This window comes from Rousettus aegyptiacus, unplaced genomic scaffold (assembly GCF_014176215.1).
Source record: "Rousettus aegyptiacus isolate mRouAeg1 unplaced genomic scaffold, mRouAeg1.p scaffold_m13_p_12, whole genome shotgun sequence".
NCBI lineage: Eukaryota > Metazoa > Chordata > Mammalia > Chiroptera > Pteropodidae > Rousettus > Rousettus aegyptiacus.
The window spans coordinates 55,322,960-55,341,136 of record NW_023416287.1 but is presented as its reverse complement, the minus strand read 5'-3'; the positions used below and the strand labels follow the sequence as shown (position 1 = coordinate 55,341,136).

Sequence of the window (18,177 nt, the reverse complement as noted above, 5' to 3'; positions counted from 1 at the left end):
AAGATGAACCCAAAAGGCCAACACCATGTCCACCTCTCCAGGCACTGCTCCTCCATCCTCACTCTGCCATCGTTCCACCTCCTGACCTGTTCCATCTGAGCTCTCCAGCTGGTCCCCAATTGCCCCTCTCCCCTTCCTTGCTCTCTTCCTCCCTTCATCTCCTCAGCCACTCCCCTCCTAGTAGCCTCTCCTTCCTAACCTCTGTCTCCAAGCCTCCTAATCCTGCCCATCCCTACACTGGCTGATCCCTATGTCTCCCTCAGATCCCCTTCTCTCAGACAGTGCCAGGCCAGGGTGGGGCCGGGGCCAGGGTTGGGACTGAGCCCCGCAGCTGCCCCTCCTCACCTTTTTTGTATAATTTAATAAAGACATGGTCGCACTTCAAAGAGAGAGAGAGAGAGAGAGAGAGAGAGAGAGAGAGAGAGAGAGAGAGAGAAAATCTTTAAAGCAGCAAGAGAAAAGCAGTTAGTTATCTACAAGGGAATTCCTATAATACTGTTAGTTGATTTCTCAACAGAAACTTGCAAGCCAGAATGGATTGGAACAAAATATTTAAAGTGATGAAAAGTAAGGACCTACAACCAAGATGACTCTACCCGACAAAGCTGTCATTCAGAATTGAAAAACAGATAAAGAGCTTTTAAGATGAGAAAAAGCTGAAGAACTTCATCACCACCAAATCAGTATTACCAGAAATGTTAGAGGGACTTCTTTAAGAAGAAGAAAAAAATATATGAATAATAAAATGGCAATAACTATATATCTAGCAAAAATTAGTTTAAATTTAAATGGAGTAAATGCTCCAATCAAAAGACATAGGGTGGCTGAATGGATAAGAAAACAAGATCCTCTCATATGCTGCCTACAAGAGACTCATTTCAGATTGAAAGAAACACAGACTGAAGGGATGGAAAAAGATATTTCATGAAAATGGAAATGAAAAAAAAAATCTAGAGTAGCAATACTAATACTAGACAAAATAGACTTTTTTAGTAAAGCTATAACAAGAGACAAAGAAAGACCCAGTAATCTCACTTCTGAGTATTTATTCGAAGAAACCCAAAACACTATTTCTAAGGACATATGCGTCCATATGTTAATTTCAGCATTATTTACAATAGCCAAGATTCGGACGCAACCTAGGCGTTCATCAATGGAACGAATAGATAAAGAAGAGATGGTACATATATACAATGGAATATGATTGAGCCATAAAAAAAGAATGAAATCTTGCCATCTGGAACAACATGGATGGACCTAGAGGATATTGTGCTGAGTAGAGTAAGTCAGCTAGAAAGACAAATGCCATATGATTTCACTTATATGTGGAGTCTAAAGAACAAAAGAAATGAACAAACAAAACAGAAACAGACTCATAGATGCAGAGGACATTTTGATGGTTACCAGATGGGAAAGGGCCTTGAAGGACGGGTGGAAAAGGGGAAAGAATTAAAAAGTACAAATTGATAGTTACAAAATAGTTATGGGGATGTCAAGTATAGCATAAGGAATACAGTCAATAATATTGTAATAACCATGTATGATATCAGATGGGTACTAGATCTGTTGGGGTAATCACTTTGTAAATTATATAAATGTCTAATTGCTATGTTGTATACCTGAAACTAATAAAATATTGTATGTCAATGATAATTGAAAACTAAAAAACTATTTTTAAAAATATAGAAAGAAGAAACTAATAAAGATGACAGAAATTAATGGGGGGAAAGGCTATACTAAATAGGATCAGCAAAGACAATTATTTGAAATGACCAACAAGAATGCCAATCTCTTGCAAGACTGACCAAGAAACAAAGATAAGATAAAGCATTCATAAATAATATTTGGAACAGAAAAGGAGACTAACTATAGTTACAGAAGATATTTAAAATACTATATAATAATATTATGTACAACTTTGTGCCAATAAATTTCACAATGATAAGTGAACTATGTGAGTTATTAGAAATATTTAAATGATCAAAATTGGCTCAAGAAGAAATAAAAAATCACAGTAATTCTATATACATGAAAGAAATTGAATCATAAAAGAAGTCATTAAAGAAAATGAACTCATAAAATTGAAATAATTCAAAATCTTTTCTCAAAGAAAATAACAACCCTATTGTTTTACTATTGAGTCCTACCGAACATTCAAGGATTAAAAAAATTCTAAGCTTTACAATATTTTCAAGTTATAGAAAAAAGAGATTAATCCCAAAATCTATTATTATGCTAGCTTAATCTTAATACCAAAACTTAACCAGACCAATAAGAGAAAGTAAGAATATTGGCTAATCTCATTCATGAACATAGATGTAAAAATTCTAAACAAAATATTAGCAAACTGTATCCAGCAATGCTTGAAAAATATATTATAACTAAATTGGATGTATTCTAAGAATGTAGGTTTGACTCAATATCAAAAAGTCAAGTAAACAGTAAACAGTTTAAAAGAAGAAAACACATCTTCTTTAAATATGGAGAAAAAGAATTCAAGAAAAATCAGTTACTATTCAGAATTATAAAATAAACACCAAACACCTAAACAACAAGACACAGGAGAGAACATCTTTAATCTTACTAAAGTATCTAGACACACACACACACACACACACACACACACACACACAGGAAACATTATAATCATGACACATTAAAAGCAAAGCTTTTTAAATCATGAAAAAAGATAAGAATTCTCATGAATAACACTTGAAAGGCCATGCCAACATATTAGATATTTTTTAAAAAATCATGATGGTTGGAAAGGGGAAAAGAAAGTTTTCATCATTGTTTACATGAAAGACCCAAACTTATACCTTATTAGAATTAGAAAGAGATTTGTAAAACTACCAAATACGAAATTAATATACCAAGCTAACTGCATTTCTCTTCATTAGCTACTAATGCTTAGAATATTCAAATGAAAGAAAAATTACCATTAGCAACAAAAAAATTTAAGATACCGAGGAATAAGTCCATAGATGCATAGGAAATATGTAGAAAGTCATAAAACTTTAAAAATACATTAAATGATACTTTTTTAAAACCAAAGAGATAAGATGTTTATAGATAAAAAGACTCAATATTTAAATTCATAATTCCCCCTCTCAAATGGTTTATGGAGTCAATGCAAATCCAGTCAAAAATCTCAAAGATTTATTATGGAATTTAATAATATGATACTAAAATTTATAAAACCAAACAGCCAAGAATATAGCCAATAAAAGTAGCAATGAATATAATAAAGTAAATTGTTACTGGATGAACAAATGAATGAATAAATGAAAGAACAAAGAAAAGAAAGAATATATTTAGAATAACCTGATTAAGTATAATAAAAATGTTAAAAAATATATTACATAGCTAATGTTAAAAAATATATTACATAGCTAATGTATTTATGAAAAAAGAAAAGAATTTGTCCTACCAGAGATTAAGACATTGTACCGATACTAGTATACCAACAGACCAACAGAATCAAGGAGCCAGCCATAGACCAGCATACATGGGAAACTGATAAGCCCATCCAGTAGATGATGCTGAAACAATTATCTACATGGGGAATAAATGAAAGTGGATCTGTACTTTACCCCATTCAGATAGATTAAGTAACTTTAATGTGAAAGGCAAAAATTTAGAGCTATTAGTAGAAAATATAGTAACTTAAAGTAGGAACAGATTTCTCAAATAAGACATAAATAGCACTAATCATAAAAGAAAATATTGAAAAATTCAACTATAGTATAAGTTAAAACTTTCGATAATCAAAAGATATCATAAAGAGAGTAAAAAAGCCAGAAACTTGGAAGAGACTTTTAGAAACATATACAATAAACTATTTTTATTATCTATTGTGTAACAAACTACTCCAAAACTTGCTGGCTGGAAGCAGTTATTATATTGCCCATAATTCTGTGGGTCAGGAATTTGTGCTGAGCTCAGATGGGCAGTTCTTCTGCTTCCAGAGTCATTAACTGAGGTCACACGCGCATCCAGCTGGGAGCTTGGCTAGGGCTAGAACTTCCAAGACACTTTCACTCATATGCATAGCTTATGAGTTGAGGTGGTTGTAATGGCTAAGGTTTGCCTAGGCCTCTCTACACAGTCTCTCATTTTGGAAGGCCTCTCTCTCTCCACATGGCCTCTCTCTCCAGCAGGATAGCCAGAACTTTTCACATGGCAGCTGGCTACTAAGAGGGCGAAATGGATGTTGCAAGGCCTCTAGAAGGCTTAGGCCCTGAGGTCACACAGAATCACTTCTGCCACATTCTCCTTATCAGCTCAGATCCAAGAGGAAGAGAAGTAGACCCCAGGTCCTGATAAAGGTAGCCTATGCATTACAGGGATAGGAGGAATTGCTGGCAGCCCTCTTTGCAGGCATTTTATACATTAGTAAAGTTTCAGTATCCAAATATGTTAAGAACAACTATGAAAAATGAAGAAATAGATTAATAATAATAATAATAATATGCAAAAACACACATTCATAGAAGAGAAAACAAAAATGGCTGTAAACATATAAAATAATGCTTACTCTCATTATTAATCAGGGAAAACATTACATCTACCAAAAATGTAAAAGTCAGACAAGCCACAGTATTTGTAAAGAGATTAATAAGGACATAAAATGATATATTACATTAGAAACCAATTTTATGTTACCTGATAAAAATGAATATGCGCACATAAGCAATTTTACTCTTAGAAATTCTTGAATATATGCCTCAGGACCAGGGGGGTTGGTGAACACTAAAAACAACACAAATGTTAATCAATAATAGAATGGATAAATAATGGTAGATTTATATCATGAAGTACTATAATGCAGTGAAAATCAGTGATCTACAGATAGACCTGTATCAATATGAATGATTCTCAAAAAGATCATTTTGAGGTGGAAAAAGTCATAAAGGAATATTTCAGTGTGATTCTATGTATATGAAAAGTTCACAAACAGGCAAAAAAACCTGAACAATATATCATTTAGAGGTCCAAACCTACATATGGTAAACACACACATGCACACACACATGTGGGTGGGGGAAATGATTAGCCCAAATTTCAGGGGAAAAGGAGATGCTGGTAATCTCTCTCTCTCTCTCTCTCTCTCTCTCTCTCTCTCTCTCTCTCTCTCTCTCTCTCTCTCTGTAGCTCTATCATGGTTATATAGGTGTTTATTCTAATATTATGCTAATATTTTTAGTTCATATACTATTGGTTATAGAAACATTTTGCATATGTAATATATTTTTAATTGGCAAATGACCGTTCAACAAACCGCTGAGGACAAACAACCTGATGACAGGAACAGAAAAATAATACTTTTACATATGGCTGATGGGAGAACATCAGACTGGCATGGGAATCAAATCTTTCTTAATTCATACTGAAGTGTTTCCAGATGAAATGTCTAATATTAGCTTCCAGGAAACCTGGGAATGGGATAACGATGAAACAGTATTGACCGTGAGTTAGTAATTGTAGCTGAATGGGTGCATGGGGGTTCCTTTATATTATTCTCCCTATTATTACATCTATGTGAGGAGGAGGAGGAGGAGGAGGAGGAGGAGGAGGAGGAGGAGGAGGAGGAGGAGGAGGAGGAGGAGGAGGAGAAAAGAAGGTGGTGGAGAAATCTCACAGAAGAGAACTGAAACAAGTAAGGATATTTACTGATTATCCGACTGTTGAACATTCTCTGCTATAAAGAATAAAACATAGAGTTGATATAAAAATGGAATAAAATAAAGGGGAGTTTCCAGCTCCTTATATGCAGGGAAGAGTCTAATAGGCTGGAACACATAAAAGGTGCAGGTATGAAGACATGAGAGGTCCCTCTAGGTTGGCAGGGTAGGTGGAAGAGGATGTGAGATCGTAAAGGTTGGCCATGAATGATCGTATGAGCTGTATAAGAGGTCTTCCCTTTCTCCTGCTGCTGCCGAGGACCTTCATGGTTGTGCAGCAGACCAGAGCCTTTGGGCTGGAACACGAATAAGGCACTGTGGTCATCTTGGTGTGCTACACTGGCCATCAGCCAACTGACCTTGGTGGTCTACAACAAGGAAACCCACATCCCCACAGACCATCTCATTGCATGACTCTGACTTTCCAGGACTTCCATGGCTTATGCTTGCCACCCCAGTGCCTTCCATTCATGAGTATCTGGCAGAATTCCACAGGGCTCAGGCCATATCCTACTCCCCATCACAATGCCCCACCTTACCTTCATATGCATACATCCTATACTCAACCAGATGGCTGACTGGCAGCTCTGAACTTACTGTTTCTTTTCTTGTTTTTACTCTTTTCTTGTATTCCCTCTACCACCAAGTCTTCTGCTCTTTTCTCCTCCTAGACAATTCACCCACCAGACGGGCTGGAAGGGGACTTCCTAGAGCAGGTTCTCTCTGACCCACAGGGCGAGGGGAAACCTTCCTCCCTTGTTATATAGCTTCATACTCAGTGATACAATTATTTACAATCTTCCACTCTTTCCACCCTGATGAACTGTCACTCAGTTGAATATCCCAAAATTGTAGAAGACTCTTTTTTCGTGTCTCTATGACCATCATTATACATAGAAATATTGTCTTGAAAAAGCACACGTTTCCTATTTAAAAGATGGTAGAAGGGATCAGAGAGGAAGGTTATTATGTGCAGAAGGAAATGTAGGTTAGTCCTAGTTTTGTTCTTGACTTTCTGTAATTACATTTTGCTGTGATTTACATGGAGTTAGCCTAGAGAAGTTTCTGCTGAAATAAAGGACTGTGAGTGATGCTTTCTTCACCTGAGTATTTGCCCCTACTTTATAAGCGACCTCTCTCACCAGCCCCCACCATCTGCAAAGCCAGGCCAACCCCCAAGTGAGCCAGGCGTGGGGGAGATGGAGGCGGCAAAGGAGGTATGGGTTTTTAGAAAGTTATAATACCAGTGTCTTTCTTGAAATAAAATATTAAAGCATTTTTTTAAAAAGCAACCTGAACTACATCATGAAAACTATGCTAAAACAAAGCCGGATGCAGTTGAACTGAAGTTACTTTTTCTATTTCACTTCAGGACTCCCATGTTTATTAATCCTGGGAGAAGTACTGCCCTAACTGTAGCCAGACTTGGCAATTTAAACATCTGTCAGATCTGCAGTATCTGTTTTTATTTAGTAACGTTATATATTTTTATCCAGCACTGTTCTATTTCGCATGTGACATTTTAGTGCATGTGCAATGTTTTGGACCATATCTGTGATACAGAGGGCAGTCACTTTAATTTATGGGTGATCTCAATTGTCACTTCCCTCAAACAGCAATGGAATTTTTCAATATCCTCGGAATAAATCCCTCCTCTGGAGCAGTAAACACAATATGACAGTGTGTCAACCACGGATTTGTTTCTAGATTATTTACTTACAATTCAACAACACTGCTGGCCTACAGAGTGCCCTGTCAGCAAAAGCTGCATTGTTTGAAGTAGCTCAGGGAAACAGCCAGGGCTTCAGAATCCAAAGAATGTAGTTTTCCTAAATACCTCAGGATTACGAGATGCTATAGAACTAATAAATTTGCTCCTTAAAATAGTCCAGAAGGAATCCTTAACTATTCTTACATGTTTGAAAGTTTAGGTTATTGATGGGGAGAGAGAATGTAGTTTTGTCCTTTAAGCTCACATAGTAAGTATCATGAGTAATTCCCTCCACCCTATTTTCTCCTCATTATAATCACTTTTAAAAGGCTGAAACCCAAAGGTAGATAACCTTTTGGAAGAGAAGGAAATAATGATGAAATGAAGAAAGATTATCAGCAAGAACCCACCTGAGTGCAATCATTTAAGCAGCAAATGTTTACCCGATGCTTGTCACTATTTCCCAGGATGGGCTGGGAGAATTCATCCACCTATTGAGTGAAGTGGGTTGTGCCACAGGTAGATATATCTGTCTGGTAATATAGTAACAGAATGGAATGGAATATTTTGTCACTGGTTTATTGCTTATATTTAGGCAGTAACCAAATCTAACCTATATTTACATCATCCTTTATGTGTTTTAAAAGGTTTTGCTGTATGCAATCTCATTTTTATTTCAACCACCCAGAGAAAGAAATTATCACCATCACCATTGTACAAATTAGGAAATTTAGGCCCAGGAGACTTAAGCACCTTGCCTAAGTTCACATAGGAAATGAGTCGAAGAATGTACACAAAACCTCAGATCTCAGCCAGTGGTCAAAACTTCTGCTCTATCCATGATGTATTTGTGCAAATCCACATTTGTCTATCTAGAAGAAACGTGTACATGAATCATGTGCAGAGACTTCATCCACAGTAGTGGATTTTTAAACTGGGAGCATGGCCATCAAGAATAAAGAATTCTCTTCTCAGCCTCCCTTGCAGCTACATGTGGTTAATGGAAGCAGAAGGTGTGCAAGCAACTTCTAGTTCATAGAAGGTTTGTGTGCTCCTCTCTCTCAGCCTGGACTTCCCTGGGAGTAGAATCTGAATCTAAAGCTTAACTGAAAGTCTATTTAGGAAGGAGGGAGAGTCAATTCAAGAATGAGTTACTGAGTTCACCACTATTATAGGTGAATGATACTCAGTCCCACAGGACCTTCTAAAGTGGGGGGAGGGGGGGACAAAGGTGGAAATATCCACTGATATTCATATGTCACTGGTCAAGGTCATTGGTCAAAACTCTCCTACACCACTGGGTTATACTTGCTGTAATATCCACAAAGCCTCAGAACAGAAAGTGAGAGGTTTGGGGCCTAGGCCAAGGTGAAGCACAGCCAGCTTGCAACTGTACAACCTGGCAAAACACCTGTATAGCCCTAGGCATCATAGGAGTAGTTAGGTAGGCAGGGCGTAATACATCTCCTTTCTTGCTAGCTAAGATGCCTATGGTGGGAGCCATCTTAGCCCATATAATGGCAAATGGACTAGGAGGGCAGGAGCAATAATATTGAAGGATCTTGGTGCCCTGAGAATATCTGAGTAGCCAGATGAGCTTGTATTGTGCAAGAGAGAGAAGCAAATCTCTTATTTAAGCAACTGTTTGTAGAAACTAAGGTAAATCTGATAATTATAAGTTATAAGCATCAAACTTGAGATATTTATTCAGGGAATACAAATTTTAAGTGTCGGTAAATAGTTGACAAGACCACGGTCTACATGGCAGTCACATTGAAAATCTCACCACCGTGTGGCTCAGTCCATGACACCAAAGAATAGGCCTAACAACTTGGTACCAAATTATTGGATCCACACAGTGGTGTTGCCACTAAAACACGGCCCCTCCAAACACTTTATTAAATACACATATTCTTGCCTTGGAAAAGTGTATTTTAAGCTAAAGCAAAGGTAGTACTTTTTAAAGTACAAATATTATAATTTTATATCAGTGTATCACATCAATTCTTAAGGAGAACTGAAATAGCCTATAGAACACAAAACATACCCTCAAGGAATCATTAAACTTTGTAGCTAATAGGTAATATGTGACTAAGTTTGACAGAGCCTTAAATAGGATATTCCTTCAAACTGTAAATAGCGACCCAAAGGGAAGATTGTGCTGCATCGGGAAGGAGGAGATAGGTTCAGAGAAGTTGTGCACCAACGTAGCACAACCTGAAATGCCAGAGCTGGGATTTGAACCCAGATGTGTTTGGCTCAACGGCCCAGGCTCTACCTAGTTTACTAAATGTGACCGAATAGTTGTAAACATCAAACTTTGATACTCCCTGAAACTTTAGAAGGTCTAAAATAATGTCATCTGCCTTGTACTTAAAAGTGGGCACTATAAGGGAAGAGCACTGGAGCGGAGATCAGAGGACGGGGTGGGTCATTGCACTGCTGTTTGTGTGTGAACGGGAAAATTGCTGAGTCTCTAGTCTCAGGTGCTTCACTGATAAAATGGCAACAATGAAACACACACACAGTATAGGCTTTTTGAGTTGTGGAACAAGCTAGTGTTTGTCTGTAGACATGCTCTGCCAACCATAAAGCACTAAATTTACTAAGCATTTCCAGAGGGCCAGGCACAGTATTAAACTCTTTATGTGGATTATCTCATTTAAAGTTACCACTGCAATCCTATGAGCTAACCGCTTTTCCACCCCATTTTATAGGAATTTGAAACTTAGCTCGCCTGAGCTCATATAACTAGTAGTGGGTGGCGCTGGCATTCAAAGGCTCTATCTCAATCCCGCCACCACATTGGTGCCCTGCACACATGGGTCATATAGTCACAAACCTATAAATTTACATACCACGACATAATTTAAACAAAATGTACCCTATAAGCTACAATATTTTTGGTTTCTCCTTGTTGGAACTACCATAGGCTCTGGCAGAGGTAGAATGACCACAGTCAGAGGAAAAACCATGAACTGTGTTGAGGATGGGGAAATTTTCCCTTTCCTTCCTAGTTTTGGCTGGTACAATTATTAAAATGACATAAGGCAGATTAACGGGAGAAAATCAAGTTTTAATACATGTGCCTGGGGAATTCACATAAGCATGAAAATTCCAAAGACAGTAAGGCAAAATGACGTCTGTATGTCATTCTGGACCAAGAAGGGGAAAGCAGGGGTCCAGGACTTCAAAGGGAAGTAAGGAAAACTTACAAGAAGATGAAAAGAGTTAATGTTTAGTAAATAAAGTTTTGCTGGGCCTCCTTGAAACAATGGGACACAGGAGGGACTTAAATGGATTTTGCTAAGTTCCTCCCTGTCTACTATACCTAGTTCAAATTAAAGTATAGTTATCTATGATATCTCCCTTTCTGGAGCAGGCCCTCTATTTTAAATTCTTTTAGGCAGTAAAGGGAAGGTCAGATTATTTCAGCTCAAAATAATCTGCATGCCAGAGTAGTACATTTTGGAGATACTCATTTTGAACCCCCCATATCTGCTTTTTAGTAAGATAAAGAATACAATTCCTGAAAATGTTCTTAAGCTTATTCCATTTATTTAGACATTAATCCTAGCCTTGTAAATTTCTGGAATGTCCCCATGCTAAATTAAAATTTATTTGTTCTGTGCATTCTAAATTAATCCTTAATGAATCAGAAATTCTAAGGCACTCTTTCCTTTATTTCGAACAACATCTAAGCATAAAATATGTCGTTTGTGCTTTAGTCTCTAAAATTCAACTGTGTTGGAAAAAATTAGGATGTTCAGTTTTAAAGTAGAAAAGAGAGGCTCAATACTGCCTATCACTTTCTTAAGATTCACTAAATACTCACGATTTTGTTACGTCCACAAAGACAGGACTGTGGTGAGGTATGCGTCCCCCCGCCTTTTCAACCAAGCTTGGTAGATGAGTTAGAAGTGTGAGTTTATATCTGAGAGCTTACTTGCTTCCTCTCTCTTCCCTGGTCTCATTCCCATCTGTTATCCTTAAAGCATTATTTTTCAAAGGACCTGTATGAAATCTGTTCTTAGAGGATGTGGGGAACTCTAAAATTAATAAACCATGGGTTCACTCTAATTCAGTGGGGCCTGAAATCACCCTGGCAGGCAAACACTTTGTATGAGGTGTAATTGAAAACAATACTACAAGTAAATGACCCACTTTCCCATTCTAAGCTTTGTCTCATGCACAGCAGTCAGGGCAAAAGGAATCCTGATTGGTGCCAAAGGAAAAAAAAACAAAAGAACATGGATTTCAGATAAGAATGATCCAGAAACCAAAGGAATTTGGAAAGGGCTTTGTACATGCAAAGTAGCAAATGCAGAACATGACAGAAAGTGGGAGGGCCGGCAATTCTGGGTGCTGAACCCACTGAGTTTCAAAAGATGTTTAACCAACATCTAAATGAAAAACCTCCACGGGGATGGTCAACTGCCAACTAGAAAGGATGAGGGAGACCTCAGCTCCTCCTGCTCTAATTGCACCCCCTTTCTTATTTGGAGGCTCAGCAGGAGGGAGCTGTAATATGATTACTTGTTCATGAGGGGATTTCGAGTTGCTGCTTCAGAGGAGACTAACATGACCTATTCGTTTCCTTTGATGTTTTGTTTGCTGACACAACTGTTAAACTTTGAAATGCAGTAGAACTATACTTTAGTTCAGAAGCTTATTTTTAAATGTGCATTGCTGTCATGGAACTGATTTTTATTTGAAATCCACTTTTAGAATTTTTTTGTTAATACACGTCCTTTCTTCATAAAAAAAATATACATTACTATCACTTTCAATTGGTTTCCCCAATTCCCAGGGAGTTGGGGAGCAGACCTCTGAAAACACGGCTGTGGCAGCATATGTGGGAAAGAGTCACAGTCCCCAGCTAATCTGCTCCCTCGCTGTGTCATACACTAGACCTCAGGGTTAGTCCCCAGGGACTGTATCTGGATCAGCCCCACTGCCAATCAGAGGTGCCCTCTAGGCCCAAAGAGGTGCTGGTGAAAAGGACACAGGGACATGGTGGGCAGAGTGGGCCCCTCTCCATTCAAGCTGGTTCAGGGGAGAAAACCAAAGTAATTGCTATACCTGCAGTAGTTCACTGTGCCTTATGGGCTGGTCCTATGGCATGATCTATCCTTCAATAAGACATTTATGCTTTGCTAAAGCAACTTGACATGAATGGACTTTGGGCTAGAATTCAATTTTCCCTTTGGCTCTGTCTTTTTGTCTGAGAGGTGTCCTTACTACTTAAACCCCACCAGAAGTGGCCAATACAAGGACCAGATGAACAACACGCAGCCCATAGGCCAAATTCTGCCTGATCTGTTTTCTTGGGCCTGCACAGTTATTTTGTTTGTTTTGTTTTTTAATTTGACTTCCAATGACTTTTAAAAGGGCACAAACTCTCCAGGCCACTGCTAATCCCTAAATACACCCTTAGCATGCAGCCCACTTGGCTCATTTTGTGTTACTAACACCCCTGTGGGCTTTTGACCTTTCCTCTCCTAGAGAGCAGAAAATTCTCCTCAGTTGATAGAGGAGTCAGCTTTAGATGCTGAAATCTCCAGTCTCTTGGAGAGTGAAAGAAGGTGGATCAAAGAGTAAACCAACAGCTTAGTCTCTGAGATATTTTAAAAATCCAAGTAAGCCATTCCCAGGCCTCTTGGTTCTGCATTTTCTGTTACATGCCTGCACTCGATGGGCCCTCTGCAGATTTCTTACTGGGTGGTGAACTACTGGATCATAAATCCTGTGAGGTTCTGCTTTGAATTTATATCTGCATAGATTGTGTCTTTTCTCAGCTTTTTCCCATCAAAGTAATGCTTAAGTTGGGCTAATTTGGGCTCTGAGAAGAGTGGGCAGTCATTCTTTCCTTGAATGCATTTCATTTCACCCCAAACTCAGAATTCTCTAGAGTTTCATTTATCATCTTCTCTCTCCTCCTCACATGTCCTTTCTCCCTCTTCTTTGACTCACAAATCCAAATGATGTATAAGTGGAGAGGATCCTGGTTGGGAGTGGAGGAGGAGCATCATCAATTTTTATTTTTCTCCACATCAGATCTCACATCCACGTTTGCTAAAGCATAAAAAGTTCTACTAGCCTGGCCATGTCCTCTGGGTACACTTAAAGTCACAACATAAGCACAGTGCATTTTTTTGGAGGGAATCAAATTTGTTCGATGGCCCATCATTTAAAAACATAACAGAACCAGCAAACGTTCTGTTATGGAGCAAAACACTCATTTTTAAAGAAGATAAAACACAGAATTTCATGCTTGGTGTATGCTTTTTTCAAATGTTTCTCTGGGTCTCAAGGGAGTACTTTAAATCTCCTTCACCGTTAGGAGTATTTGGTGAAAGTTTGAGAAGCAACGTGAGATTTTGGTAAATTCCTTTCTAAAACACAGTCTGCTTTTCTATTTGAGTGGAGTATTTCTCTATTTCTGGGGTTCATGGAATGAGAAATTATGTAGCCCTTGGCTGGACACTTAAGTCTGTTCCTGGGTTTGCCAAAAAGGCCTGAGCTGAGTCACTGTGCTGGACTTCTTAGTCTCAAAGACCACCGGGATTGTAAAACTTGCTGCTCAGCTCATTTTTTGTAAACGGCTCCACATATTCGAAAATAAATAGTTTAGTGCTGTTATTTGTTGGTTTGGTTGTCACCCCTCCACCACTCTGCATGGTTGTCCTTACATAGAAGTGTCAACCATTTGTATTTTCTCTGTTCTGCGTATGTTGGAAAGTAAATAAGTAACAATAAAGAAACTTTATTATGCATGTTTTCTGCCTTGGGTGGTACCTGGAATTTGCTGAATTTGCTGACTGAAGCTTAAATTTTAAAAGGCTCCCAAGCCTCACTTTTTCATGCCATGCAAGTCAAATGGAAAACCAAATAATTAGAATAAGCAAGTTGTGTGGGTCCTTCCTCTTGGTCTCAACTGACCCCAGACCTTGTAGTGGAATTCCATCCCCTCTTTTTACCCACTTCCAGCTGTTAAGCTTCCGTGACTGGATTTAAACAACCGTCTCCTCTCCCTCTCTCAGATAATCAACAACTAATTTAGTATAGTACTTAGGTCATTCTGGTATGGAGAATTTTATGGGTAAGAACATAACAAGACAAAACTGCTCATGTCCATTGATTTTCCAGGACCTCTCATTTACTTTATGTAAATCTTATTGAACTTAAAAATTGATATTAAAGCAATAAAATTGATTTTCACAAGCACTATATAAACTCTAATGTCAATTAAAAGTACTTTACCCAGATTGCTTCCCACTAACTTGTACTTAGAGCTGAAAGCAGGAAATGGAGCGTAGCATAATTTAAAAAGAATAAATGTAAATATCAAGCATATTGCTCTTTCTCTCAATGAGTTGGTCCAGAATGGCACCCTTTCTGAGATCCTATAAAATCTTGTTAAATCTTCCTAAGCAAGATACTTAATAATTGTTAGGTTTAGGGAGGGAAATCAGTATCATATCTTTCAGCGATACTACTTTTTAGTAATAGTATCAACTTTTAGAGAAGGCAGTATGGTATAAATAAAGCTTAAGGATTGGACTCAGACAGGCCAAGGTTTAAATCCCAAAGCAACCATTTATTGGCTGTGTACCATTGGATACATTATAGACCTCTCCTGGGCCTCGTTTTTTTTTTTTCCATCTGCAAAATGGGAAATGATGGCAAGGATTAAATAAGACAGCAAATGCAAGGAGCCAAGTTCAATCCTAGGCACACGATCAATGTAAAAGTCCCCTTCTTTTCAAAATCAGATTACAGATTATGAACATAAAGTAACTCCCCACCAAGAGCTGACTCTGCTGAGAGCACTGTTTTCTATGAAGGAAGTTCTTGGTGGCCCTTAGCCATGACTGTTGATTGCATACATTTGGAAACCATAACAACCATTGTGCTTTGAGCTCAGTTTGGCCCAAATATAGCTCTGCCTAAGGCAGCTTCTCTACTTAAGTCTTTCCCAGCACATCATAGTATGGCTTGAATTTGGGCAGAGGAGTGGGTGTCAAGAGAAATGTACAATGTCCGGGAAGAATTCAGACTCAACTAACAATTATCCAGACCTGTATAGTCCCATTTGGGGACTGTCCCAGAAGGAACTCATTGAACAAAAGTCCTCTTGAGAACCTGTATTATTATGCCTACTTTGCAGATGCTTCAACTGAGTCTGTGAGGTTAAGTGACTTTCTCAATGTCACAGAGATAATAAAGCATGGGCTCAGGCTAAGATCTTAGGTTGTTTGACCTGATTAAGAAAGCAGGAGGAATTGCAGTGTTGGAAGATTGGCAGCAGCGGTATCTTCTTGCCAGTCCACTTTGCACGACACATTCTGTGACAAGTGCTTGACAAAATAAGTTTCATTGACCTTTAGAAACCCTGTGCCCAGGTCTTCTGTCCATTATGTCACATATAGACTGGGGCAAGTAGTGAGATATAACTAATTAAACATGTCAGGTAAACAATATCTGACCACTAATTTTAAAAAAGCAAAATGTGTAAAACACTCCTAGCATAATTTAATCCTTTGGGGTTTTTTTTTGTTTGTTTCATTTCAATGATTCAGAAGTATATTAAGACCAACATTAATTGTCATTTATTTATTCAACATATATTAGTCTACCTACTATGTGTTGAACACTTCTAGATTCCGGAGATACAAAAACTCTTCAATAAAAACTCTTAAAAATGCCCTCTCTTATGACAGATTGAGTAGCGAAAGTCAGTTTTTTTTTTAACTGTTAAAAAAAAGAGTTAAAGAAATACAGAGCAATTCTAAAGGTAATTCCTTTTTGAGCTTACCTGATGACTTTTTTTATTTTCTTTTTACCTGAAAAGCTTCCATTTTCCTCTTGTCCCTCTGTTTTCAGGAGGCAATTTTGAGTCCCAGCATGCTCTGTATCATCTGCCCAGGGCCACTGCCAGAGCAGGGCAATGAGAGTGTGGATTTCAGCACAGCTGTGATTGGATGATTAACAGTGAGAGTAATAGGCTGCTAGAGATTTTTTAAAATGCCAGAACACTGGAATGTAATGTTTCAACCTCCTTTTCTCCAAATCAAAAGCCTAGTGAATGAAATTATGACCGTTACTCAAGTGCAATTACCCTGAGTTTGTAAAATTGAAACACTGCAAGTAAATCATACATTTGGATATATTACATTTCATATTTCGGTGTATGCCAAATAAGCTAGTGAAGTTTTATTATTGTTGAGTATAATGTCAGGAGACAAACTTCCACAAATTTTATACATAACTTTTTCCATTTTATCTGTTTTCCATTTATGTCAGTTTGAACACATGGTGTGACTTTTAATATTCTCTCCTCCATCTTCCCCACATTTAATGCCAAGGGATCAAACTCGATCTTGATTATCCTAAATTTACCTTTAGGTAACCTCAGACCAAGAGGCTTTTTAAAATTAGTATGGAAGAAAGACGAAGAACCTCTAAATAACCCTATAAACCTGGAAAGACTAGCAAGTGTCAGTGCATTATAGAAGACAACTGTGGCTGCAGGCAGTTATTGCCAGAGTAGGTCTCAGCTCTTGGAAACCGGGTAATCACCGAGGGAGCTGTGGATTACAATGAAATAGGATCTTGCAGAAATGACGGGCTTTGTGAGCTGGGTCTCTCTAAAGAGGGCACAAGAAAAGGGTTTGAGAACGAATAAAGGGAGGCCCTGCGCATGCGCTCCGGAGGGGGGGAGGGGTTGACGCGAGCGTTGTGACCGCTGTGGCACCGTTAAAGGTACTAACCGCTGCAGAAGGATGGCTTCCAGCTTTAAGAAGTCAAACGTGCCCTCTACCAGCCAGAAGAGAAAGGTGGGTCCTAAGCCTGAACTCACTGAAGATCAGAAGCAAGAAGTTCGCGAAGCGTTTGACCTCTTCGATGCTGACGGAAGTGGGACCATCGACGTGAAGGAGCTGAAGGTGGCTATGAGAGCGCTGGGCTTTGAACCCAGAAAGGAAGAGATGAAGAAGATGATCTCCGAAGTGGACAAGGAAGGTACGGGGAAAATCAGCTTCAATGATTTCTTGGCTGTGATGACTCAGAAGATGGCCGAGAAAGACACCAAAGAAGAAATTCTAAAGGCTTTCAGGCTCTTCGATGACGATGAAACTGGGAAGATCTCCTTCAAAAACCTGAAGCGCGTGTCCCACGAGTTGGGGGAAAACCTCACTGATGAGGAGCTGCAGGAAATGATTGATGAAGCCGATCGGGATGGAGACGGCGAAGTGAACGAAGAAGAGTTTCTTCGCATCATGAAAAAGACCAACCTCTATTAAAATCGGTTTCTCCGGCAAGCATGTCGACAGTACCTGACTTTGCTGGATTCCCAGGTTCTGCTTCGTGAAACCTTGCACAGAGGACAGCTCTATCCTAACTCTTACCCCATTTGTCTAGATCCCTCTATTTCCAAATCTTTCGCTCAAGTATAGAATTTTAAAGATGCTTTTAATGTGAGTTTTGTTTTTTTAATTCTCAAGAGCAAATCTGGAGTATTTAGACTGAATTAAAAGGGGGGGGGGGAGGCTGAAGCTTCAGTCCACCCACGATTTGCCTTGCATTAGTGGACATACATTAAACTGAGCACAGCGAGGCTTCTTGGGACAAACAGCAATGCGGTTCCCTTGTCACTTCTTTGGTGGTCTTAAATTATCTTGCTTCAAAAATTATTCCTTAAATTCAAGTCACTATTCTAGCACGAGGTCGAATCAACAAGCAGAGGTATCCCAGCTATTGCTTCTCACTTAACTGAATACT

At 38.6% G+C, this 18,177-nt stretch overlaps 1 protein-coding gene across 1 annotated transcript; it reads left to right on the top strand.

The window, feature by feature from the left end:
* Nucleotides 1-17,177: 17,177 nt before the first annotated feature.
* CETN1 (centrin 1) lies at nucleotides 17,178-17,701 on the top strand. The gene has a single exon (XM_016164544.2). It carries the CDS (start codon nucleotides 17,181-17,183, stop codon nucleotides 17,697-17,699), a length of 519 nt encoding a protein of 172 aa, XP_016020030.1. The 5' UTR covers nucleotides 17,178-17,180; the 3' UTR covers nucleotides 17,700-17,701.
* The last annotated feature ends 476 nt before the right edge of the window (nucleotides 17,702-18,177 follow it).